Source organism: Ursus arctos, unplaced genomic scaffold (assembly GCF_023065955.2).
Source record: "Ursus arctos isolate Adak ecotype North America unplaced genomic scaffold, UrsArc2.0 scaffold_15, whole genome shotgun sequence".
In the NCBI taxonomy this organism is placed as follows: domain Eukaryota; kingdom Metazoa; phylum Chordata; class Mammalia; order Carnivora; family Ursidae; genus Ursus; species Ursus arctos.
Genome location: NW_026622819.1, coordinates 18,916,480 through 18,942,979, shown reverse-complemented (window position 1 = coordinate 18,942,979; position 26,500 = coordinate 18,916,480). Strand labels below are relative to the sequence as shown.

Below are 26,500 nucleotides of genomic sequence, written 5' to 3'. Positions count from 1 at the left end.
AACATATATACACACAAAAATGCAGCCCATCTAAAAATGGTGCATCCAATTAAGCAAATTAATAGATTCTAATTAGAGGCAAAAATTAGATATTTGAAAAATAATAATGTCCAATGAAAATTCATTTTATATTCTTTTATCTACTACAACACCTTTGTTAATTCATTCAGTAATTATTTCCTTTCCTTTTGTGAAGTCAGAATTTATGATTGGTTTTTATAGGCGTATTACATAAGCCCTGACATAATTATAATAGTCATAGCCCTGGTAGTAGTAGTAGTAGTAGTAGTAGTAGTAGTAGTAGTAGTAATAATAATTTAATGATAATAAAAAGAAACAGCAACATAACCTATTTTCTGAATAACATTTTTGGGGGATACTGTACCAAGTTATTTATTGGCCTACTTTATTTAATCCCAATAACTCATTCAGCTCATATCATGATCTCTATTTTACAAATAAGAAAACCAAGGTTATGGATGTTAAGGCGAAACTATACATAATGAAAGAGGTGGGTTGAAATCCATGTCCAACTTCGGATGTACAATACAATACATTTAGAGGAATTTTAGAGTGCCTTGTATCTTGTCTCATTATTTTTTAATTATAGATAGAAACATAATTTGTAGATTTTTATTTTCTCAATTATCTTTTCTGCTATGAATATTTGCAAGCCTATCTTACTATTGGGAACATTCGGTCATGGCAATTAGAATGTTCCTTGATAGTCTAAGTCATCTAACATCCAGAAAACTAGTTTTTAATTCCTAATCACTTCATTAAATAGCCAATGTTTGGAGAGAGATCCACAGTTTATGAAGACCATATGCAGCATAACATTGAGAACTCAGAACTAACCTATATAGACCCCTTGTTATTATTATGATACCCCGTGTATGGAAACAGGGAAGGAGATTCAGAGTGGAAATGATAAATACCACAAACCAATGCTGCCTAATAGAAATATAGTGCAAACCAAAAAAGTGTGTGTCACATATGTAATTATAATTTTTATCAGCCATATAAAAAAGTTAAAACAAGCAGAAGACATATCTTTTAACCATATATTTTCTTTAGCCAAATATTGTCCTTTATACCAATCAATATGAAACATATTCTGATATTTTATAGTCTCTTTTCCCCATAATTCTTTGAAATACCCACTTACATCAAGTATTTTCTAGTTGCATCAAGTTTCAGTTCAGACTAACCGCATTTCCAGTCAATAGCTGCATGAGGGTGAGTAGCTTGGCCGGGCTGCTATGTGGGTGCGCTCTGGAGCGGACCGTGGAGTCATTCTGCATGAGTCCCATTGCCGTCTCCTTCACTTCGGAACTTTCTCATGTTGGTCAAATTGACCTCTCTGTTTTTGCAGTGCCATTCAGTAAACCTGGATAGTAGTGCATACTAGTGAAGCACTTGGCTCCGTGGCTGGCACTAGCCTATTTATGTGTTCTGTAATGTTGATTTGTGTTTGACTAATAATTACTATTATTAGTCAATATTATAAAAGTAGCCTCAGACCTTAAACTTCCATGTAGATTGGCTGATCCAAATTCAACATTTTCCAGAATGCTACATCCGTGGAAGATAAAAATCTCAGTCATTTGGAACGACAGGGAGAGGTGGAAACTCAGATGTCTTGCTTCATTATTCACCTTATTTTATTGTGTGGCTCTCTAGCAGTCATTCTCAGGCAGGGACAATTTTGCCACCCAGAGAAATGTCTTGAGACATTTTTTGGTTGTCGCAGCTGGTGGCTACTCCTGGCATCTACTGCGCAGAAGATAGGAATGCTGCTAAACATCCTTACAACTTACATGAGAAAGAATAACTTGGCCCAAAAGGTCAGCAGTGCCATGGTTAGGACACTTTGATATGTTATATGAGGATCTGTTCAAGTGAAATCACAAATTCATTTACCTAAAAATATTTATTGAAAACACGCTTGTACCAAACACTATCATAGTAATGAGATATATGAATTTTGTCCAAAAAAGAAAATAAGTCCTGGTTTTTGCCACTATGACCTTTCATTACAATAAGGGAAGCAGATCAGATAAGTAAAAATACTGTATACATACAAGTATTGGCTCAGTCATGGATAAAAAGAGGAACGTGTGTGTGCCAAGGGGAAGAATAAGGGAAGATCTTGTTCAAGAGGTGATATTTTATCCAAGATGAAATAGAGGCAGCCATACAAAGAGATGAGAAAATCCACCAAACAGAAGTAACCACATGTGAGAGACGCTAAGTTTGGCAGTTGAGCGATGGTTGTCAAGAACTAACGATGGTGGGGCTGGATCATACCAAACAACAGGAGGTTGGTGGGAGATTAGCTCAAAGAGCTCTACACTCACAGGGACTTTGACAATGGAGCATTTTTATGGGTATTAACAAATAACAAACTTACGTCAGGTGTGCCTGACATAAGTTGTCCTCATGGTCTTCTGCTTTTAGAGGTGTATGGATAGGCAAACATTAATAGAACGTGGGCGCCCACCTTTAGTATGATCCCAAAAGAGAGGCAATGGATTAAAGGTTAGGGGGCACCTGAAAACTGAGTTCCAGAGGTATCTTCTGCCAATTTGATCTAGATACTAACTTGTATTTTTCACTCTCAAAAAGGTACCTCTGTTGAATTTGTTTCATAGTCCTCAGTTAGTTCAAGTGACATAATTTAATTTTTTAAAACAGTAAGTGAAGAACAAAAATCTATTGCTTACCTTCCACTGACAAGCACTGTGTTTGCACCTAAGTACATGCAGATTCATGTTTTGCTTCCTGATTACGAGTGGCTTATTGTCTAGCAGGGGAGAGAATATTTCAATAGGAAATCACGTGTGATAAAGGAAGTATGCACAGAATGCAGGGGCCAAACAGAAGAGCAGCACTTAACCAAATGGGGGGGGGGGGGCGAGGGTCTGAGTACATCATTTATAGTGGAAGCTGGTTTTGGAGAACTTATCTCTCTCTCTCTTTTTAAAAGGTTTATTTATTTGAAGAGAGAGAGAGAGAGCACGGGCAGGGGGAGGGGCAGAGGGTGAGAAAGAACCTCAAGCAGACTCCCCAGTGAGTGTAGAACCCAACGCGGGGCTTGATCCCAGGACCCTGAGATCATGACCTGAGCCTAAACCAAGAATCAGATGCTTAACCGACTAAGCCACCCAGGAGCCCTTGGAGAACTTACCTCTTGATTTAAGTCTTTTCTTAAAACTACTACTTAATACTACCATATGCCATAAAGAGAAGAAAAGAAGAGTTCGCTAAGTTGAAAATGGGCAAAGTTTCTAATTTTGAAAGGGCATATTCTGTGCAGGAAAAAAAAAAGATAAATGCTTTAAAATGGTTGTGAAGATTTTTTGGTGATGAAATAGAAGATACATTTAATGTTTGCTTTTCTGTATTTTCTATTTTTATAAATTTTTGTAACTTGATAATGCTAAAAAAATAACCCCACAGAATAACAGAATAGATAGGACAAAAGTGAGTTGTTTCCAAGAAGTCCAATTAAATGAGCATGGGATAGCAGCTATTGGAATTAACATAATGGGAGTAATCATGGATGATCTTTCCCCATTGGTTTTAGTTGCAATCATTTTAGAAGAAGCTGGAGGATATTAAGTTGAGGAATAAAAGAAAAGCAGGAAGAGGATTGAAGAAATAATGCCTGTACTTTAAGAAGCTAAGATGAACAAGAAAATAAAATAGAAGAAAGAATATAGTAGTTAGAAAGAAATCTTGAATTAAGGGTGGTTTAGTAGATAAGTTCTGAAAGCCTCCTATAGCCCAGGCACTAAGCAGGAATTAGGCTACAGTGGCCAACAAAGGACCTGAGCTCCTGAAGGTGTAGACAATAAAGTGATAGCGACATGAATATAATGTGATGTCTGGTGGTGTGGTAAGTGCTGTGAACAACATAAAGCAGGTAAGGGGCTAGAGAATGGCAGGGGTGCTCTTTTAGGGAGGATTAATGGTGGGGGGGGGCTTCTCTAAGGAGGCCTGAATGATTGCAGAAACTGACAATGCATAAAATTAGGTAATTTATCTTCTCTAAACCTGGTTCCTACATGTACAATACTGAGAGTGTTACAGCTCAGGAATAAGGTCACATATGTAAAATGTCTTCAGTAGTAACTGCAATCTATAATAGGTTCTTGATAAAAATGGATTTCCTCCCCTTCCGTCTTCCTTCTCCAGATATATCTAATGTTTCTGATCTTAGATTTGTTTTCCTGTCTCTGATGCTGTGCTGCTGTTCTTTTGTGGCCAAAGATTACATAAAAGCACCTTAAGCCTGGAGAGACCTATAACCTCAGAGGCCACGACAAAATGAATGTGCTTACCTCCCAGGAACAAATGAATACATGCATGAATGAGGACTCCAGAGCACCTTTTCCCCATCTGCAACCAGTCAGATGTTCTTTGGTGCTTGAATGTTGCTGTTTTACTGTGCTCACACAGAAAACGTGACACTTCCTCACCTGCCGTCTGAGCCCCCGGTACCCTGCTTCAGTAGTTTAGTCTTTTTCATCCCATTTCCTTTCTTCTTTCCCTAAAATCAGAAAAACAAAATAGGCTTCATGAAAAAGGTCGATGAAAAGATGAGATTACTGAACTCGATCACTGACCTCGATCACTGTAGGCCTTGGTAAAAGCAACTGGGGCAAGATTTGTGTCCAATAGCTTTTTTGTGTTTTATTTTTTTATATTTTTTTAAAGATTTTACTCATTTATTTGACAGAGAGGCAGTGAGAGAGAGAACACAAGCAGGGGGAGTGGGAGAGAGAGAAGCAGGCTTCCTGCTGAGCAGGGACCCAGATGTGGGGCTCGATGAGGGCTCGATGAGGGGCTTGATCCCAGAACACTGGATCATGACCTGAGCCAAAGGCAGGTGCTTAATGACTGAGTCACCCAGGTGCCCCCTCTTTTTTGTTTTTTAAAGATTTATTTAGGGGCAACTGGGTCCTGGTATGAAGCCCTGACTCAGACTCCCTGCTCAGCAGAAACTCTGCTTCTCCCTCTCACTCTGTAGCTCTCCCTGTTTGTCCTCTCTCTCTCTCTCTCTCTCTCTCTCAAATAAATAAATAAAATCTTTTTTTTTAAAGATCTTATTTATTTATTTGAGAGAGAGAGAGAGAGAATGAGCAGGGGGAGGGGCAGAGGAAGAGGGAGAGATCATCTCAACAGACTCCCCACTGAGGGCAGACAGAGACTGACCTGGGGGTGGGGAGGCAAGATCTCATGACCCTGATATCATGACCCCATCATGACCTGAGCTGAAACCAAGAGTTGGACACTTAATTGACTGAGACACCCAGGCACCCTGGCTTTTTTTTTTTTTTAAAGGCATCTCTTGGAAAATGTTATGATAACTGATTTTCATCCACACCAGAGGATTCCTTGATTAAGGAATGTCTGATCTGCAGAGGCCAAGCTAGTCCCACTATCTTTGCCTTAATATAGCAGAGAATGCTGTTGGTTAAGACTCTCAGATCCATTAAAAACAACAAAAGAGACATCAAGAAGGAAGGTCCAGGCTTAGAGAAAAAGTATTTACAAAAGTACTTATGCAGATGATCTGGGTCCCACCATCCAGCTGGTGCCTAGCTAGGTCTTGGCTCTAGTTTTTCGATGGGACAATATTTCACTAGGATTCAAGAAGGAAGGAAACTAAACATCTGACACCCAGGCAAAAATTTCCAAACCACAGATGAGCCGACTGGAGGGAATAGTTCAAGACCCTAGCTCTTTATTCACGTTTAGATGCTTTCCCACATATCCTGTCACAGAAATAAAAGACAGAGAGAGTACATTATTTCACATCATCTTAACTGTGGGTATGGGCTCCTGAGAAAACCAGCTGTCATAGAAGCATGCCCCTCATCTACTTAGTATTGTAACAGACATGTTTGCACCACGCTTAGGGGGACAAGTGGGACTCCGGGAGCAGTAACCAGTACATTTCCGTAATGTCAGCTAAGCTGAGACTTTCCGAGGGGGGCAGTTTATAAAATGTAAACAAATTGAGTGGTAGTTTTATTTGTATTTATTTACTGTTGACTCTCTTAAGATTTAGGACATTATATATGTAGATAATCATCAAATATATGAGAATTTGACATAATATTTATTATGTAAGTTTCCAGATCTATCCCAGGTACAATCAAAAGAGTGAATTTATTGCTGTCTACTGTATTTTTTGCCATGAATTTTTAAGAATAGTAACAAAAATCAGTTCTTCATTGGGTTATTAGTTCTGAAAATTAACAGAATTTCCCCCTTATACAAAAGTTTCTATTAAGATAAATTATAGATAATGGGACACTTTGGGTGTACAAATAAACTTAATGAGACTCTAATTTTCTGACTATTTTAATACCATCTCTTTATATTCTCATCACAGTATATCTAAAGATTATACACAACTATAGCCAATTCAGAAGCAATAATAAACAATTCCAGAATCACTCAGAGTCTACAAAAAGATTTCATATGTATATTTATGTGTTTTATCTGAATGACCTAGATTGGCCTCTGATTTTATTTAGCCTATTAAATTACATAAATATGGGTTATCTGGTAACCCATATTTGTAACCCTTTATTTGTAAAAATAATACTAATAGGCACAGTGTTACAGCATTTACTAAACTTATAAAAATAAAAAGTATTAGTTCATTAAAACTTCACATCTATATAATTATAATAATATAACCATATAATTGCCTATGCCTTTTTGTTAGTTAAAAAACCCAGAAACTTGTCAACTTAAGTTACCTGTTCAAAGTTCTACAACTGGGAAATAAATAAAAGTCAGATTGGGGATCAAGGTTCTTTGGCTCAAAAATCACTACACCAAGAAAGAAGTTGGTACATCAAAGATTCTCTTTATCTTCCCTGGAGCATTTTGCTTTTCATTAATTCCATGATTCACTGCTTGTATATAGATTATACAGACAACTTTAGATAGGGTGTACTAAATTCTTAAGTATTTTATACAAACAGGGAAATGAAACCTTTGTTGGTTGGTGCTTTTGCAATATTCAGGGACCAAACATGAATGACTTTTTTGCTGGGATCCTTATACTCCTTGGACAGATAAATAAACAAGTTTGCACGAGACGAGGTCTTTCAAGGAAATGTCTATATGATATATGTAGGGGTTTAAGACCCATGCATTCAGTGAGCTGTGAGACTGCCATAATCCCTGCCTGGTACAAGAGAGATTTGATTTAATAAGTGCTGATTTTCGCTTTGTAAATAGAGTCAACCTCTCCTCTACTGGGGATTCCAAGGTAATGTAGGCCTCAGGCTGATCTGCATATTTTAAAATTATCAAGCACATTTCAACTAGAGCAACAGTCAGGTATGTCCCAAGGAAGATGCTTTAGTATGAGAAAGAAGGAACGAAATTGAAAATGTCTCTTTTCCCCCTTTTTTATTATCTAGAAAAAAATTGAATATCTTTCTATTCAAAAGCACTGTTCTGTAATTTATATTGGTTAGATGTAACTGTGATTTTTTTACTGTGACCACCAAACTATTTGTAAGATTCTTACCCATGGTCCTAATATCTATAGTTTACAAGAATTACAAAGAAATGGTGTTATAAAAGCATTCCTCAATTTATGAAACATTGAAGCCTACAGTGTGGGCAGGAACTATGCTAGAAAATATTAATAAATTAATAAAGAGGGATACGAGATACAGGATACATCCGTAAATGGTTTGTATTTTGAAAGGTTGTATAGACACAAGTTCTCTCTTTCCCTGTCTTTCTCTCTCTCTCTCATACACACACATGCACACATATAAACACATATACCCTTGTTTGTTACATTTTAGTTTCTCTCACATCCATTGTCTTCCTCACTTCTTTTCTTGCTTGGGTTTGTATGCAGATATAGATCATGTGTATATACATATGCATAAGTATATATACACATATATGTACACATACACGTGTTCATATGTATATGTTATGTGCACACATATAATTGGAGAATGATGCAATAAGATTCATGCTATAATTGCCAATTAAAGTCTAAATCATAAAATGATAAACTCTTCAGATGTAAGTGGATCAGGAAAGAAAATTATTTAGGAGGTTTTGTAGGTAGGAAAACAAGAGGCATTGAGGGGAGGGCATTTCGTTAGGAAGGACAAGAAGAAAAAAGGTCATGTCAGGGAAATGAGTACAATTTGGTGTGGCTGGACCCCAAGGTTGGCAGCAGGGATGGTGAGATGAGAAGGCAGTGTTAGCATCAGGAAAAGGGATGGAAGTAAAAATAAAATGCCATATATATTATCTAAAGGAACATTTTTTAAGAGAGCACCGAGCAAGTTCATCCTTTTGGCTAATTATCTGGCAGCAATGAAGCATACTGCTTGGATCACAAGAGCAAGAGTTGATGAGAGTCTGAACAAAATGCTGAGGAGAGGAGGGATTTGAGATATATTTAGGTGGGTGATCCACAGGACTTACTAATTAGGTCGATAAAAGGTTTGAGGGAGAGAGGAGAGCAAAAGAAAAAGCTATTTTCTAGCTTCCTACCAGAAGAACTTGGTTGAAGAGAGAGACAGGGATTTCAGTTTGATTTGCACTTTTTAAATTGAGATGCCTGTGGAAAGACAGGAGGTTTTAAATCTCTGGGAGCAGTGAGATATGTTGATCTGAGGTACATGAATGACATACAAGTGAAAACAAACACATGTGATCTCAGCTAGGCTAAATGTTTAGAGTGACAGAACTGGGGAAATGCACAATATTCCAAGTGTGATGAAATATATAAATCCCTCAGAGAAATAATATGCATGGAAATTAGACAAAAAATCCACTTGAAACTCTGTTATTCTATGGAAATTTACCTTAGACTAAACTATTTGGCATTTTGCAAAATGGGATTCAAAGTTCCCCTAGACCCTCCAGAGCAAAGTTGAAAAATACCCCTGGATAAGTACACATATAAATACTTAGATACAAACTAGCTGTGCAAATATGTTTAGCTGTTACAGGGTTTTTAGTATGCCTTCTGGGAAACACACTGCAAACAGAGGGAGTATCTGATACAATGTAATCTGTTTATGAATGACTAATGTAAGGTTATCTTAACCTCCCCAAGTCCTACATACATTTTTGTTTCTATACATTGCAATTGTGGGCGTCTATGGATGCCAATTACCTTGGGGACAATTTCCAAGGTACGTATCAAGATGGATTTCCTACCCTCTGGGGATCAATGGTAGCCTGTCTAAAAGCTTTGTCCTGTTGCTTTCCTCAATGAACAGAGAACTAAGACATCATGCAGCATCTCGTTTTGCTCTAATTTAACTTCAATGCCCAAAGCGAAGTTGCTGATCACAACTCCAGTGCTCACAGATTTAGGTTTCTGTCTTTCCTCTGGTGAGAGTCTTCAGTTGCAAAGCCTCATTCCTTTGTCAGTCTCTGGTGTGACTTTCAGCTCTCCTCTCCTTCCTCCTAAATGCCCATTTAGCATTGCATAATTTCCTTAACTACTGTGCAGTTTCCTCCAAGGAGCTTTATCTTGTTTTTAATTTCTTCCTGGTAAGCTCATTAAAAAACATCTTTTAAACATTATACAATGGAATGGTTTATAAACGTGCATAATTGTGTAGTTTTTCTTAAAGCAAGTATTGTTTGAGATTATTATGCAGCATAGAGATGTTACAATAAGATTACACACAAAGCAAATAAAAAAATTAAACTAATGTTAAATTATTTTGTTGATTCATATATGTGGTGCTTTTTTGTTATCACAATGCTGGAATTGTAGAGCGTTCTTATGTAAATGTGAATAGAAACAAGGGCAGGGGACAAAGGAAAAAGACAAATTATATCTCTTTGCACCTTATTGTTTTTTATCAACAAAACAAAACAAAACAGCAGCTATTTGTTGTCAAGCTCAAAACCGGAGTTTGCCCTTGTTGCCCTCCCTGTTGTTTCCTGGCACCTCTTTTGTGGTTTCTGAGGATGTCACCTTGTCACAGCTCTTACTTTGCCTATCTTTTGTCTTTCCTCCAAAGTTTTTTACATCGAGCCTTCAATCATTTCTAATTCTGTACACAAATCTGCAGTGTTTTTAATATTCAAGTGCAAAGAAAGGCCCTATTGATCAAAATTTTGGTAAAATAAGGGACCTGAAATGTTTGGTCTTGAATCCTAGAAAACCAGAAATACATCAAAATGGTTCGAAATCTTCAGTATTGAAGTGTTGTGTGAGGTTGTCAATAATGGTCTCAAAGAGCACTTACCGTGTATTTTTGCCCGGTCCTTGGGACATCTTTGCGATATTACCTTTTGGATCTGTACTTCTAAATGCAACTTTCCATATGTGATACAGAAATGGCAGTTCCTCCTTGCATTCCTGCCTTTGTGCTTATGTCGGTAACCAAATTAAGAACATACTCACCAGGAAGAAGCATTTATCTGCTCTAAACATTAAAAGAGAAGCAAATGATTCAATCTGACACATGGGAATGAGTTTAAAACAACTATAAATTGGAATTGATGGGAAAGCATACCACATAATTAAAGCTCCATCAACTGTAAGATAAAAAATAAGGAGCATGCAAATAGATGTCTTTAAGGAAAAATGAAACGTAAGATGGGTGACAGGAGCTACTTTGCTTTTGTCACCTTATGCATAACAATCTGTCTCCTTTCTGATGCCCCTCCTGCTGCTCCCCTTACATGGTAAACACTCTTGCAGGCTCTTAGTGAAAGTAATTTCAGTTTGTTTGACAAACTAGGATACTTGCGATCAATAGACTACTCTTTTGAACATGAATTAGGAAATGTGAATGAATAGCTCTTTCATACATTTAAAATACAGAAATGCAGTCTGTTAACTTTGAAATAGACCCAATAAATCTCCCTAAATAGGTTTATAACATAAACATAATTCCAGAGAAAGCATTATTAAATTATATATGTTGGGCACTGAATAAATAGTTCTTAAACAAATTAATTACTTAAGTTGCCATATAATTAAAATAATCATGAATGTGTGTATTTTATGTATATGTACAACATATGTATCTCTATAATAAAGCTAATTGAATTACTTAACAGAGAATTAAATCTATACCATTTCAATGAATGGGCTCAATCTTCCACTTATGACTTTTCTGGAAAGGATGACACACCTTGAAAATAGTTTTATTGATGTTTCAGAGATAAATAAATATATGTATGTGTATATATGTACATACACATTCACAGTTCACCTACTGTATGTGTGTGAGAGAGTGTGTGTGTGTCCCTTCCAACAAATTACTGTGGAAGAAAACTGATATACATATATGTATAATATTATAACATGAACCAATGGAGCATGATTGCTTTCCCGTTTAAGTCCCAGAAGGTACTAAAAATTAACACAGATAATGTCTACTCTCCTCAAAAGGAAATAAACTTTGCAGTGGAGATAGACCCTGCACCAAACACAAAATAAAATGAAGTGATAAATAATTTTGGATACTTGACCAGAACTATAATGACAAGTTTAAAGCAGACAGATTTTCAGAATCTAAGCATGTGCCTAAAAATACAAGCAATCTCAAAAATGTCCAAGCTAAAAATAAAAAGTGGGAGAACAAATTCCAAGAGACAATACTCAGTGAAATCTATGTGATGGTAAAATTAATGAAACAATAAAACATTTTGTTCTTTTGTTCTTTCTCGGTCTGTTAAAAGAAGATCCATGATATGGAAAACTTTCACCACAGACAGAACCTGATAATCCGTAATATCAGGAAGATTTTCTATTTAATTTTTAAAAAATTATTGTATTTTTTAAGTTTATAGATTTTTTTTAAAAAAAAGGAAAATAAGCCGCCTCTTCCATTCTTCCCCACCTGTAGCTCTAATCCTCACAGAAAACAACTTTAAACTGTTACTTTTTAGTTCATCTAGGTTAAGCTACAATTCTTTAAGCAATATCTTCTTATTATTTGATGAAATATTTTTATATATCACTTTTGACTTTGTTTACTATTGATGAAAATGGAGCTCAGTAACATTTCAACCTATTCTCCCCCAGATGTAATTATATCAGTGTTTTTTTTTTCCCTCTATTTCTCTATTGGTTATCTTAGCAAATTTAAATAATATGTGATTAAATTTCTTTTATACTCACCATTCTCAGTCTCTCTTTTTCTGTCCCAGCAGCATTTTCATAGAAGCACTAGATATAGATAGATAGATAGATAGATAGATAGATAGATAGATAGATAGATAGATTTTTTAATTGTCTAAAAAAATGCTGCAATTTTCAAAATGAGCTTATCAAAATACTATACTATTAACTATGTAAAATTTTGATCTTTTGTACCAAAATGTTTGATAGAGCACTCTCTGGCTCTCAAGTGTCTCGGAGACAAAGCCAGACATTTGATTTCCCATGCAATAATTTCAACTATTGAATATTAGAGATCCTCTTTAGCAAAGTTGTACTTTCCCAAGATATTACAGCTTTGTGATTTTAATGTGCTGTGTGGACAGCTGCTCAGAATTTGTCAGTGAGCAGCCCTATAGCATTTAGCTGCATTTTGCCAGCATTTAAGTTGCACATCTAGAGCCCTCAGTATTCCCATTCCAACATGGCTGGCTAATCTCTATAGCTCAGGAAATCCTGCCATCCCAGACTTTCTTCACTTCTGTCATTTGGATACAAAGCCGTCTAGATCTCATGTATTTCCATATCTCAATTTAGTCCCTTATTTTCCTGGAGTACATTCTTCCTTCGGTTCTTTAAAAAGGCCCAAAGGCAGAGAAATTTGCTGAGTCCAAAACTATCTTTATCTGGTTATCACACTTGATTAATATGCTGTCGAGGTCCAAAATAATTTTATCATCAAACTTTGATGACATTACTCAATATTTTTCTAGCATCAGGGGTTACCTTGAAAGGTCCATCGACATTTTAATCCATGTCTTTTTTTTCCCCCCTCACAGTTACCTATTAATTTTCAATTGAGTGTACCTCCTTCCACTTATCCTCTAGCTCACAAACTCCCTCCTTGGATGATCATAATCTCCAGTTTAGCCCATCCGTTATTTTTCAACTTCAACTCTTATATTGTAAATATCTATTTATTGTATTTGGCTTGGTATCAAAAAAGCCCAGCCACTTTTTATAGTTATTCTCTGGTGAGATTTTTTATGACCGCTTTTACTTCTTAAGGCACACAATATATTTTAAAATGTTTTTTATGTGATGACTCCAGATTGTTTTCTTGATCTGATCTAGCTACAGGATTTTATTTGTTTCATTTTTTTGCTTTTGGAATTTTTTGTTGTTGTTGCTTTTTAGTGCTTTGCTTTTGTTTTCCTGTATACTCATGTTTCTTTGTGTTGTTATATATATATAGTATTGTTACTATGCATTATCATATTTATATTAATTTATATTAATATCATATAACATACAACTTAATATATAATTAATATTTATAATATATGATATAATTATATAGATAATATATAATTCCCAAATATATGTTTAAATATATGATATAATGATATAAATATTATATAATATATTACAACAACATGTAATATACACAATATGTAATATATAAACCTAGAATATATATTTGAAATTTGTGAGGCTTATTGTTGAATCCTAAATAGAAGATGTCTGCATCTGTCAAGTGCTAGGAACACTACTAACACTATCAAGTGATGCTTGACTTGACAATTATTTGTAGTGTATATGGGCTTGCTTGTTTGCTTTAAATTTTCACATAGTGTATAATAACTACAAGAGAATATAAGTAGTACCACTTTAAATCATTATGAAGACTTTAAAAACAGATTGCATTAACATGTATACTCCTCAAATTTAATGTTATTTGATATATATACTTATATAGAGAGAGATTATTTATAAGTATACATATAGCATTTATGTATCACTAAAAACATATTGTTTTCTTATTGTTTATGGTTTATGAAAATCATATCACACTGTATATAATTTTCGGATACATGACTATTTCCACTTATTATTATGTATCTAAGATTCATCCATATTTTTTGCACATAACTATAGCTCACAGTTTTCACTTTTGAATTATGTAAGAACACATGTTATGTAAAAAAAAGTTTATTTACCTATTCTCATGCTGTCTGACATTTGGGTTCTCTTCCCTTTTTTTTTTTTTTTTTTTTCATTTTACAAATAGTAATTCCTTATGGCATTTCTGTAAATATTCTCATATGCATTGCTGGATTTTGTTTATGCTACTACTTAACTTCACATTATATGATCCCATATTGTTTCCTGTTATGAGTGGAATTGTGTCCCCTAAAAAATATCCTTTCCTTTTTTTTAAGATTTGTTTATTTATTTTAGAAAGAGAGAGAGATAGACCTTGAGTGGGGGAGGGAGAGAAGGAAAGGGAGAGAGAGAGAATCTCAAGCAGACTCCCTGCTGAGTGTGGACCCTGATAGGACACAGGGCAGGATCTCATGACCTGAGATCATGACCTGAGCTGAAACCAAGAGTCAGACACTCCACCAACTATGCCACCCAGGTGCCCCTAAGAAGTATATTTTTAAGTGTTAAACCTCAGTATTGTCAGAATGTGCCCTTATATAAAAATAGGGCCTTCACAGAGGTAATCAATTTAAAAGGAGGTCTTTAGAGTTAGGGCTTTAATCCAATATGACTGGTGTCCTTATAAAAAGGGGCAGTTTGGACTTAGAGACATTCACAGAGGAAAGGCAGTGTGAACACACAGGAAGAAGATGGCCATGTAACTGGACTGATGTACTTATAAGTCAATGAACACCAAGGATTACTGGCAAACACCAGAAGCTAGAAGAGGGAAAGAAGGATTCTTCCCTATAGCTATGATGGAAAGCATGGCCCTGGCAGATACCTAGATCTCAGATTTCTAGGCTCCAGAACTGTAAGACAAATTACTATTGTTTTAAGCCACTGAGTTTTTTGTACTTTGTTAAAGCAGCCTTAGCTAATTAATACATTTCCCAAAGTTATTGTGCCAAATTTAACACCCATCGGCTCTGCATAATAGTTCCCATTATACCACATACTCTTAATACTTGGTTTTGTCAGCTTTAATTTTTGTCAATTTAGTAGGTATAAAATGGTATCACATCATGGCCTTAATTTGCATTTGCTTGATTAAAATCCAGTATATTTTTGTTTGTCTTTCTTGTTTCCTCTACTACAAACTGTTCATTGTTCATATCCTTGACAAATTTTTCTGGTGGCTTATCTGTCTTCTCTTATGGATCTTTAGAGATACTATGTTTGTCGAAGTGAAATGATTCTCTATTTGAAACATGTTTCACTTTCTCTATATTGTCTTTTATTTATAGAAGTTGTAAATTAGGGCATAGATTGATTTATCAATCTTTTGTTTTATGCTTTGTTAATCATTTGTCTTATTTTAGAAATCTTTCCCTTACTAAAGATTGCTAAATTATCGGTCTACATTTACTTGTAAATTAAAGTTCTAGAAATAATTTGTGTGTGTGTGTGTGTGCATGTGTGTATGTGTATAAGCTGAGGATTGTTGTGGATAACCAAAAAGATACTGGCTCAGAATTTTTAACTGAAGTTTTTGCATATGTGAAGGAAATTAAAGAGGGACCTTTGCAGGATTAAGTTGGAAATTAACACATTTCTGTGTCCTCACCCTCACATGTAGCAATAAAATAATTTGATTAATATACAGATATGACTTAATATTTTGTAGTTCAAGAATTATTCTGAAACAAAAAAGAAAAAGAGAGGAAACTTATGATGTTAATTCGAACAAGTAATCTTGTCATAATCAAGGCAAAGAAACCTTCAACCCTCTGGCAGGGTTGAATTAATTTTCATTAGGAAATTTCAAAAGCTTGTTTGTAAAGATTGTTGATAAAATATTCCATTAAAATATTAAAGAACTATTTGTTTGCTAAGAATATGTATATTCATATAAGTACATACAGATATATATGTCCATATGTATGTGTTTGTAATCCATATGTATTTGTGCATGTGTGTGTGTGTATGTGTGTGTGTGTGTGTGTGTGTGTAGCTCAGCAGGCATTTGAGACATTTGATATGTTGTTCTATATCTCATGGCATGTAACTCCATCATTTTCCTTCCTTTGTGTCTTTATGAACCAAGTATTTACAACTATATTTTCATGGAGCTGTAATATATCTTTTTGTCTTAATGTCTCTCCCTTTTGTAAAAAGCACTTGAAAAAGAAAGGTATGGCCAGAGGCAGTGCAGATGGGTCCTACCCAGTGGCATCATTTCAGTGGTTTGCTTATCCATACACAGAATCTCCCTGAAGTCACTGTAGACTGCCTGAAGACTCTCTACCATTGTGTTGTTGGAAGCCACAGTCAGCTTTCTCCCCTGGAGGTGAAAGCTCTATGTCTGTGGAAATAGAGTTCTTTAGGGTCATTTGAGCCCACAGTATGAATGTAAAATGTTGTGAAGTGTGGTTTGTGTCTAGACCTCGTTCCCATGCAAAACACTAGTCGTACTTTATTGTGGAGACGAATTGCAGTTGTGTAACTGGGCTGTGGATGACTTGGAGGTTGATATATGTCCTCCTTGCTTCAAGAGGCCATAAAAAAATGATCAATTTTATGGAAATAGCAAATATCCTCAGGCCAAAAGGTGACTTTTGTTTTCTATTTACTTTTGTTGCTTCCCATTTTCTGTCAGTTTGGGGCTTGTACTTTTTTAATAACTTCAAAGGTATATCTCTATCTCAATTTATGATCCATAGTTTTTTTTTTAAGTTGAACTATCTAGCTTGCATTGCCAGAAGCCTGATTTAATGGTTTTTAATCAACTGAATTATTATATTATTGATGATCAAATTTTCAAAATGATGGACAGTAGTAACAAGTTGAGTTTTGTGTTTTCCTATGATCCCATTAATCTGATATCTCAGTTTCTGTCTGAGGAAATCCTGATCTTACTTTCCTTTCCATTCTTCCAACTTAGAATAGCAAATCTCCAAGAAAATTTAATTTATATTATAGAAAACACTTTGGACCAGTGTTTGGGTATAAGGGTTATATTTCATGCTTGTGGAATAAAATTCTAGACCTTTTCAGGGACAACATTTAAAATAAAGAAAGCATAAACAACCAAATGCAAAGTAGGATCTCTGAAAAGGCTTTATTATTTATTTATTTATTTTGAGAGGTTTGGGGGGGCAGAGGGAGAGGGAGGGAAAGAATCTCAAGCAGACTCCACTCTGAGCATAGAGCCAAATGTGGGGCTCGATCTCATGACCCTGAGATCATGACCTGAGCCTAAATCAAGAGTCAGGCACTCAACAGACTGAGCCACCCAGGCGCCCCTCTTTGGAAAGGCTTTAATGGAAAACCTGGTGAAATCCAAATTGGATTTAGTTAATAGTAAAGTGATTAAAATAGCATTTCCCAAAAACTAAATGTAAAAGGTGGTGAATCAAAAATTAAAAATGAACTTGTTAAATGTTACACAATTAGGCGTGATGGATCTTGAATTTTATTCCACACTATGTAACCACTGGACTCTTGCCTGGTGAGCTGAGAAAGAGTCCTCATTTTTCTTTTCTCCAGAAGACTTTATGTAAGAACAGAAAATAAGGAATTTTCTGCTCCATGAATGTTCCTTAAAAATATTTGAGCTGCTAAGGGCTCTTGGATGGCTTGTCAGTTAATCGTCTACCTTTGGCTCAGGTCATGATCCCAGGGTCCTGGGATCTAGGTCTGCATTGGTCTCCCTGCTCAGCCGGGAGCCTGCTTCTCCTTCTTCCCCCACCTCCCTGCTTGTGTGCATGTGCTTTCTTTCTCTCTCTCTCTCAAAAATAAATAAATAAAATCTTTTAAAAAATATTTGAGCTGCTAGTATTTAGAAGGGTAGATCATTTTAAATCATATATCAATATGTTAAATGATCGTTAATCATGTATTAAATCATATTTTAAATCATACTTTATTTCCTCTTTAGTAGCTTTGGTATATTTTTAAGTATTTTTAGGAATTTACCAGTCTAGCTAACTAGTTAATTTTATTGACATATAAATGTTCATAATACTCTCTAATCTTTTAAATCACTACATTTTCTATAGTTGTATTTCTTTAAAATAATTCTTAGTAGATTTTGCCCTTTCTTTCCTTTTCATGAACCATTTTGTTGTATATATTTATTTTGTGAGCCCTTTAAAAAAACTAACTTTTAGCATTTTTATTCTCTTGTTTCTATATTTGTTTTTACCTTGATTACTTTCTGTTTTTATCTTAATTATTTCCTTCTTTTCCTTTGATGGTTATTATGTCTTTTTTTTCTAGGTTCTTATGTTTATACTTAACTCATTAGCTTCAGCTTGTCTTTTCTTTGTATAAAAATACATAAAGTTGTAAATTACCTTCTCTAGGTAGAATTATTTTTCTTTGCCCCATGTTTTAATTTCTTTTCATTGATTTTTTTATTATTTTTAGGCCTCTATATTCGTATCTTATTTGAACCATCAGTTACAGAGGAACTACTTTTAACTTTCTTTTAACTTTTCAAGAATATGATTATTTTGGTGTGACCTTCTCATATTAACCTCTGCCTTAATTGTAGCATGGTCAGAGAATTTAGTTGATATTGATTTGTTAAAATTTATTCAAACATGTCTAATAATTTAATTCTTGATCAAATGGGATTCAATACTTCATGCCTGCTTAAAAAAAATCTGTATTGTCTAGATGGTTTGTGGAGATTTCATATATATATCAATCAAATTGCTCATATTATTTTTTTTTTATTTTGTTAAATATTCCATATAGTCCATATTCTTGGTCTGGTTAAATATCGTTAATTGAAAAGAAGCATTTTTATGGCTATATTTCACATATACTCTAGATCTGAGAATAGATAATCATGGTATTGAAGATTTTAACAGAAAGCAACTTTTATAGACATTATAAACTTAATGGTGAAATTAAAAAAAATCCTAACATCAGTAATAAGTGCTTTCAGTAGAGCAGTGATAATTATTTTTATGTTTTAGAAAAGCTATTTCTGCTACAGTATAATAAATCAGTTTATCAAGGTGCTGCATCTATAAAATTTAATTTTTAAAAGAAAGTTCTTGTAAGTAAATAGGTTGAGTTGGTAATGTTTTGTCATAGAAGCATAGGGAAATAGATATTATCAAAAGGAAGAGTCAGAGGTTGACAGGCAAAGAGTTGTATGGAAAATCAAAATAAGAAAAGCATACTGGAAAAACCTAAACCTAAAAACGACCAGTGTGGTAGAAAGTATTAATTAAGAGAAAGGATGACAAGATAGAGAAGCCAATTTATGGAGGACCAGCTTATGTATGTGTTAAGTATAAGGGGACCAATCAAAGAAGTTTGAATCTCTGAATAATTATCCATAAGAGCATTGTTTTCAAAAGGATACTATGGCTGCAGTGTATAATGAGAGTATCTGAGATTTGATTGGGTTTATTTAAGTATTGCGGCTGGTAGACAAGTTAGAAAGTTTCTCATTTATCCACTACACGAATCAGTATATGGTGGCTACCGCATTCAAAGAAATAGAATAAGAAAATAACAGAGGAAAAATACGAAGTCCCTATTTCGCATGATATCTTCATGGCACATATAAATAAATAAGTAAATATTTAATGACTAGCTGTTGCAAGTATTTTGAAGAATGATTGGGAGTGGTATTTTCAATAAGGCTATTTTCAGTAAAGTGATTGATGAAAGCTTCTGAGGTGGTCACAGTTGAGCAGTCATCTGAAGGGAGTGAGTGAGAGCCATCTGACTATTCAGGGACCGGGATTCTAGAAGAAACAGCAAAGGTAGAGAGCCAATAGAACAGTACCCAAGGAATGAGTCGAGGGTTGCTTTCAATACTGTGCTACCAAAAATAGATGGAGAGGAAAATGTAAAAATAAACAAAAAAAGAACAGGCTGAGACTAACTGGGGTGTAGTGGAAGCCAAGTCTTACTGATGTCTCCTAGGAAACAACTTCCCAAACTAAGCAGACAGAGTGCCTGTGTTGGGTTGTTAGGGCTGCCATAACACAGTACCCCAGATTGGGTGGCTTAAACAACAGAAGTTTGTTTTCTCACAGATTTGGAAGCTAAAAGTCCAATATTGAGGTTCAAGTTCAGGAGGGTCCGTTTCTTCTGAGGCCTCTGCTTGGCTTCTAGATGGCCATCTTCTCCCTGTGTCTTCACATGGTCTCCATTCTGTGCCTGTGTCCAGATCTTCTATTCTTGTTAAGGACACCAGCCATACTGGATTAGAACTCAACCTAATGATCCCATTTTACCTTAATTACTTCTTTAAAGACACTGTCTTCTAATGCAGTCACATTCTGTGGTACTGAATGGGGGTTCAGGCATCAATATATGAATTTTGAGGAGCACATCCCCTAAACACATACTGTAACACTGTAACAGTGCCATTTCTCAGGTTTGGTAAATTGCATTGTGATTACAAGAGGATAGTGGGGGAAGGATTTTATGTGGAGAGAAAGAGCATGTGAGAAACATACAGATTTAGGAAATTGAATTTTGACAAGAAAACTTTGGAAAAGTCCAGTTTGGTGCAAATCTTTCATAGAAATGACCAAAGGAAAATACACTGGGAAAGATATACTCAGGCAAGAACATGACTAGCTAAGAGGTCTAGACTTCATTGTGTATATTAAGGAGAATTACTTAGGGCTTATGAGCATGTAGGTGCTATAATCAGAAGTGTGCTTCAGGTCGATTAATCTGTCAGTAAAACATAGTTTATGATCAGGACCTAGAACATAAATCTCATTGGCAGTAGAGGTTGTTCCCACTGGAGGCACATCTAGGTGCACTAGGGACTTAGCTAAATTCTTGTTTTGCTGTGGCATAGAGAGGAGTTTGTCAGGATTGAGTGTTTTCACAGTGACACTGTGAAGGGCCTCTTTGTGTTTCTCCCACAGACTATCCTTTGTTGCTCCTGTCACAAATAGGAATAGGATTCCTCCTCACGACAGCTGATTTTATGGAATTTTGTAATGTTCTGTCCTTCAGCTCAACTAACCTAAGAGTAGTTAATAACTAAGTACAACAAAGAGAAAATAATTAAATATAAATATTTACTGTATGTTCTGGGATTTGTGGTGATTGTATAAGCACACACAGGTACCTCTCTGCACTCAAAGCTCATCTCCAGTTATTTGTGCAAATGCAAAAAAAGACAATGTGCTCATTTTTAAACCAGAGTTCTTAACGCTCTTAGAGATTGGTACTCACTATTTGTAATATGCAGACTCAAGCCTCCCAAATTTCACGTTTTCCATTCTTAGACCTTAATTTAGTGTTATCCATACCATGTGTATTCAACTCATTAATCAGTCAACACTGATGTAGAGCTTAAGATTTATAATGTTTTCTCATATGCAATTTACCTTTGAATATTCTATTGAGGAATCTCTCTTTCTCTCCCTCTCTCCCTTTCTCTCCCTTTTCTATATGTTTTGCAGACACCATCCACCTTCGAGTTCTCGAGTCTTCCCCAGTTGGCACAGCCATTGGGAGCGTAAAAGCAACGGATGCTGATACGGGGAAAAATGCAGAAGTAGAATACCGAATTATCGATGGTGATGGGACTGATATGTTTGACATCATCACCGAGAAGGACACACAGGAAGGCATCATAACTGTGAAAAAGGTGCACACCATCAGTATAAATAAGCACCTGCCCATTTAGCAAATAAAGATTTCATTATGTGCTATCCACTCGCGCATTATCCGTTAGGAGATGTCGCTATCAGTCCAAATGTGATTTTTATTGTGCGCATGTACAAGCAACATAAAGCCAAAGATCTCCTTGAACATTTTGGCCAAATGCTTTTGTTGATTGAGACATGAAACCTTAGTTCTTACAAAATTTAAAAGGCAAATTAATAGATGTGTGACTCTATTTCTGAGGCACGTGAATAAAAGCCCCCCCATTATAACATTGTTTTCTTAAGAAAAAACAGTTAATAGCTAATAATGGCAATATATCATCACAGTGGGAGGCATAAAATGTAGCATGCCATCTATCCAGATGTAGGAAGCAATAATTAACGTTGCTAATAAAAAGAGACAGCGTATTTTGGAAGGTAATTTAATTGTTCACATTTTCCCTTCTGCTACATAAATTAAACTTTTCTAACATATGCTCAGTGATACAGTTTAAAGGTAACTAGTTTTTTTATTGTAGAGTCAGTACCACCATTTTAAGAAAAAATTAAGGCCCCGTAAAAGTTAGATCCTAATGAAATGTGCTAAAAAGTCTATTGCCTGAAGTAACCACTGAAACACTGAGTAATCACAAAACTATCCAGAGGTTCTGTTGCAAAGGCCAAGGTGACAACCAAATGGTTTGAAATGGACTGTGACCAGTGAAGGACGAAGCAGCTTCTTTGTTGTTTTTTCATGCCTGGAAAGTAATAGTAATGCAGATAGAATCTACTGCTTATCAGATTAAAAAAAAAAAAAGGGAAGGTTGAAGGAATCTGAATCCACAGTGTCTTTTTCCTGTTAACAAAACATACCTTTTAGAGGGGTGAGAGGGGAGGAGCTTGATTTTATACTTGTGACAGTTACACTACATCGATATTTAAGTTCTGGTTTTTTTTTCATAATGTAACCTAATTACTAAGTTGCTATCAAAGTTTTTCTCTATTCTCTTTACTCCAGGTTTTTTCCTTATCTTCAGCGTTTCGTACAACTGTTGAAAGCTTTATATAAGTCTTCAAAATTTTATAGTTCAGGTAGTACCGTGCCATTAAACTGAATGGAAATCATCACAACATAAATGTAAAAAGATAACTGAATTTTTTGCTTACATACATTAAGCAGTAGCCAACACCTCAGCCCACACACATGCACACGTAAACACACACAGTCTCCGAGCCCATTTTTTGTAACGAGTCACCACATAATGAGATAGGTTTTAACATCCTTTCCAATTTGTCCAAGATTTAAAATCTAATTTTCCGATGTTCTGAAGTATTGCACATCGAATACATAAAAACTAAAAATTGAACCCTGTCCGATATGCAAAGGTTATATTACTATTTTTTATTACTTTTAATTATTTACACTTAATGAACAACCTGACAGAACTCAACCAGGCTTTAAAAATCACACTGTGACTTGAAAGGAGCATAGAATCCAATTTCCCTCACTCTAATTTGATGATTTATTTATTTATACAGCCACTTGACTATGAGAGCCGAAGACTTTACACTCTGAAGGTTGAAGCAGAAAATACCCATGTGGATCCACGTTTTTATTACCTGGGTCCATTTAAAGATACAACAATTGTAAAAATCTCCGTAGAAGATGTGGATGAACCTCCAGTTTTTAGCAGATCCTCCTATCTGTTTGAAGTTCATGAAGATATTGAAGTGGGGACGATCATTGGTACTGTAATGGCAAGGGACCCAGATTCTACTTCTAGCCCCATTAGGTAAGTATGCCTATGTTTCATATGAAAGAATGAGAATTAAAATAAATATAGAGATCATGAAATTCTATTTATAACATTTAATGCATTGCAATATATGAGTCTCTCCATAAGTGGTACATAAATTTGAGGAGCACAGGTGTTTATAGTAAATTGTCTCTGAATGTCTTGGGGCAAGACATACACAACCTCATCATTTGGTCTAGTTCAAATCATGCCTTTTAGCCTAGCACCTAGCTTGTATCATCTGTCCGTCCCTTTAAGGTACTTGTTGTTCTGACCTGGGTACAGATAAAGGGCACTGTGTCAGCTGTGCATTTGCAATTAACCAAATCACTTTATTTGTGCTTTCAGTTATTAAATGATATGTGAAGTTGAGAGTTGTAACAGTTAAAAGAATATAATTACAGCAATGTTACGATGCAGTTATATTACATATTAGAAACTCCCCTATTCTCCTACCATCAAAGAAGGGAGGATTTTTGTTTGTTTTTGTTTTGGCTGTTTCAAAAAATATTTAAAAAAATATTAGAGCATTCCAGAAAGATCACAGTAATTTCAAATTTTTTTTTTTATCGCTTTGCTTTCTTACGGCAGCCTAAAAATATATGGGATGTGAATAACATACAAATAAGAAAGACTCAAAAGCTTTTATTGACATTTGTTGTATCATTTTAAAGAAATACAGATATCTATATATAACATTGACCATCAAAATGACTGTTATTTTAAATTGTTAGTACATCATGTGTTTTGGATTTCATTCGCTTCCCTATTCTCAACAAGTTAATTTTCTTTCCTCCTTGCTCCACATGGACCAGTCAAGTAAGAGTTTAAATGATGGTTAACAATTTCCGAGCACACTCTTCTCTGATTCCTAAGAACACAACAGCAGAATGTAGAGAATCTCTAATTTTGTATGCCATGTGACTCTAACTCAAGTTAAAGTTAAAAATGCTATAGGTCTACCACATCTCCAAGTGAAGTCGTATTTTATATATATTAAAATTAGTATTTGATTTGTATAATTTTATCTATTTTTTGTTTTGCTTTTATATTTTTTTAATTCCAGTGTAGTTAACATACAGTGTTACATGTTTCAGATGTACAAGATAGTGATTCAACAGTTCCATGTATTACTCAGTGCTTATCAAGATAAGTGTCCTGTTATTCCCATCGCCTGTCTCACCCATTCCCCACCCCCCTCCCCTCTGGTAACCATCTGTTTGTTCCCATAGTTTAGAGTCTCTTTTTTGGTTTGTCTCCCTGTCTCTCTTCTTTTCTTTGTCCATTTGTTTTGTCTCTTAAATTCCACATGAGTGAAATATGGTATTTGTCTTTCTCTGATTGACTTACTTTGCTTAGCATTATACTCTCTAGGTCCATCCATGTTGTTTCAAATTGCATAAATATTTTCTTATATTCACATAAAGCATCACAGGTTACATATATGGTAATCATGTACAGCTCCCAGCTGCCAGCATGACTTCCCCATAATTGCCTCTTCCCCAGTCCATTTGTCTTCATTGAAATTGCTGTATTGCTTGGATTTTTTTTTCCTTTGAAGCTTTTATATAACCATATACGTGTTTAATTTTACCCATTCAATACTTTCCAAGCATTTTCCTGGCATAGCTCCTAAGTAACTTTAACAGGGGCTGTGTGCTGCGTTCCTGGTTTTAAAGTGGGCTTTTTTAAATGAAATATAGTATTTTTTTTTTAAAGTTCAACTTAAATCCAGTGGTGTTATAAAGTGGCAATATAAATATATTCTCCACAAAATGAAATCGATTCTGCATCCTCTTATAGACTGACAGTTATTATATGTCAAAATATGTCTGTGGATTTTGAAACTAAAATAAAATATTTAATCAGAATGGAAATCTAAGGAAGGAATCCATTTATCTATACTATATAGTAACAGAATTAATGCGTGTTAATGACAAAGTCTATGCCATAAAGGTTGTCATATAATTGGATTTATGCAAACTTGATGTAGAAAATGCAATTGAAAATTTTTGAATCTTAATAATGATAGAACTACAGTATATATATATATATATATATATATATATATATATATATATGAATCAGGGATAAAATAGCTTTACAAATGAAATGTATTTATGGGATAGATAATATAATACTGGGCATATTATAAATTCTTTAAGTCATATTATAGATGTTAATGCAATAATCAAAGGGATTTACTTAAATGTTCATTCTGGAAATGATCTTAAAAAGGAAAATGAAAATTAGCACACATAATTTGCTAACAGAGAATTGGAAAGTATAATTATGTCATGTTTGAAAAGGAACCAGGATCTGTCTGTATCTTTAAGATAATTTTGCATAGTCCTCTAAATTTTGTCATTAGTTTTTAACCTAAATTATAAGAAATAAGACAAAACACACATAAAATGATTTGACAAGGACAATAATGCTTTGTATTTATTTACATAATGCAACTTCACATCATACTTCTATAGAAATAAGAAAACTTATTTGCCAGAATACCAAAGATTTCAGTTGTGTTTTTTTTTAACAAATATTTGTGGATCACTATATCAGATATTAATATATTTCTCAAGAAGTTCTCAATCTGTTAGGGAAGAAGACTCAGTATGAGAAATAATATTCATTGAGTGCTTATTATACTTCAAGAATGACGCTTGGTTTTTTGATGTTTGATTTCCTGTTTGAAATGTAACTCACATTTTGATGTTGAAATGAATTCCTAATACAAGGTGGTAAATGGTACATTTTGATACTACATTTAGAGATGAGTGCTAAAAGATACTTTGGGATGGAATAGACAAATAAGCTTCTACTTTAGGTAATCATGGAACACTCAAAGGAGGACGAAAATGTATGTTGAGTCTTTCAGTAGTAAAATAATTCTGTCAAATTGAGAAAGAATTTGTGAATTATTCCAGATATAAAGATTCAGTGTTTTGCAAACTTATGCGTAAATGGTAAGACATGCAGTTTTAATGCAAAAC

General features: G+C 34.8%; 1 protein-coding gene across 3 annotated transcripts in view; it reads left to right on the top strand.

Moving 5' to 3' along the window:
* Window positions 1-26,500, top strand: part of LOC113260846 (cadherin-10) — a 110,801-nt gene that overhangs the window by 63,387 nt on the left and 20,914 nt on the right. For all 3 annotated transcript variants that reach the window (XM_026506728.4, XM_057312396.1, XM_026506729.4), the window contains 2 exons: window positions 21,523-21,710; window positions 23,248-23,501. In XM_026506728.4, the coding sequence (XP_026362513.1) occupies window positions 21,523-21,710; window positions 23,248-23,501 (442 nt within the window). The remainder of the gene's footprint in view (window positions 1-21,522; window positions 21,711-23,247; window positions 23,502-26,500) is intronic.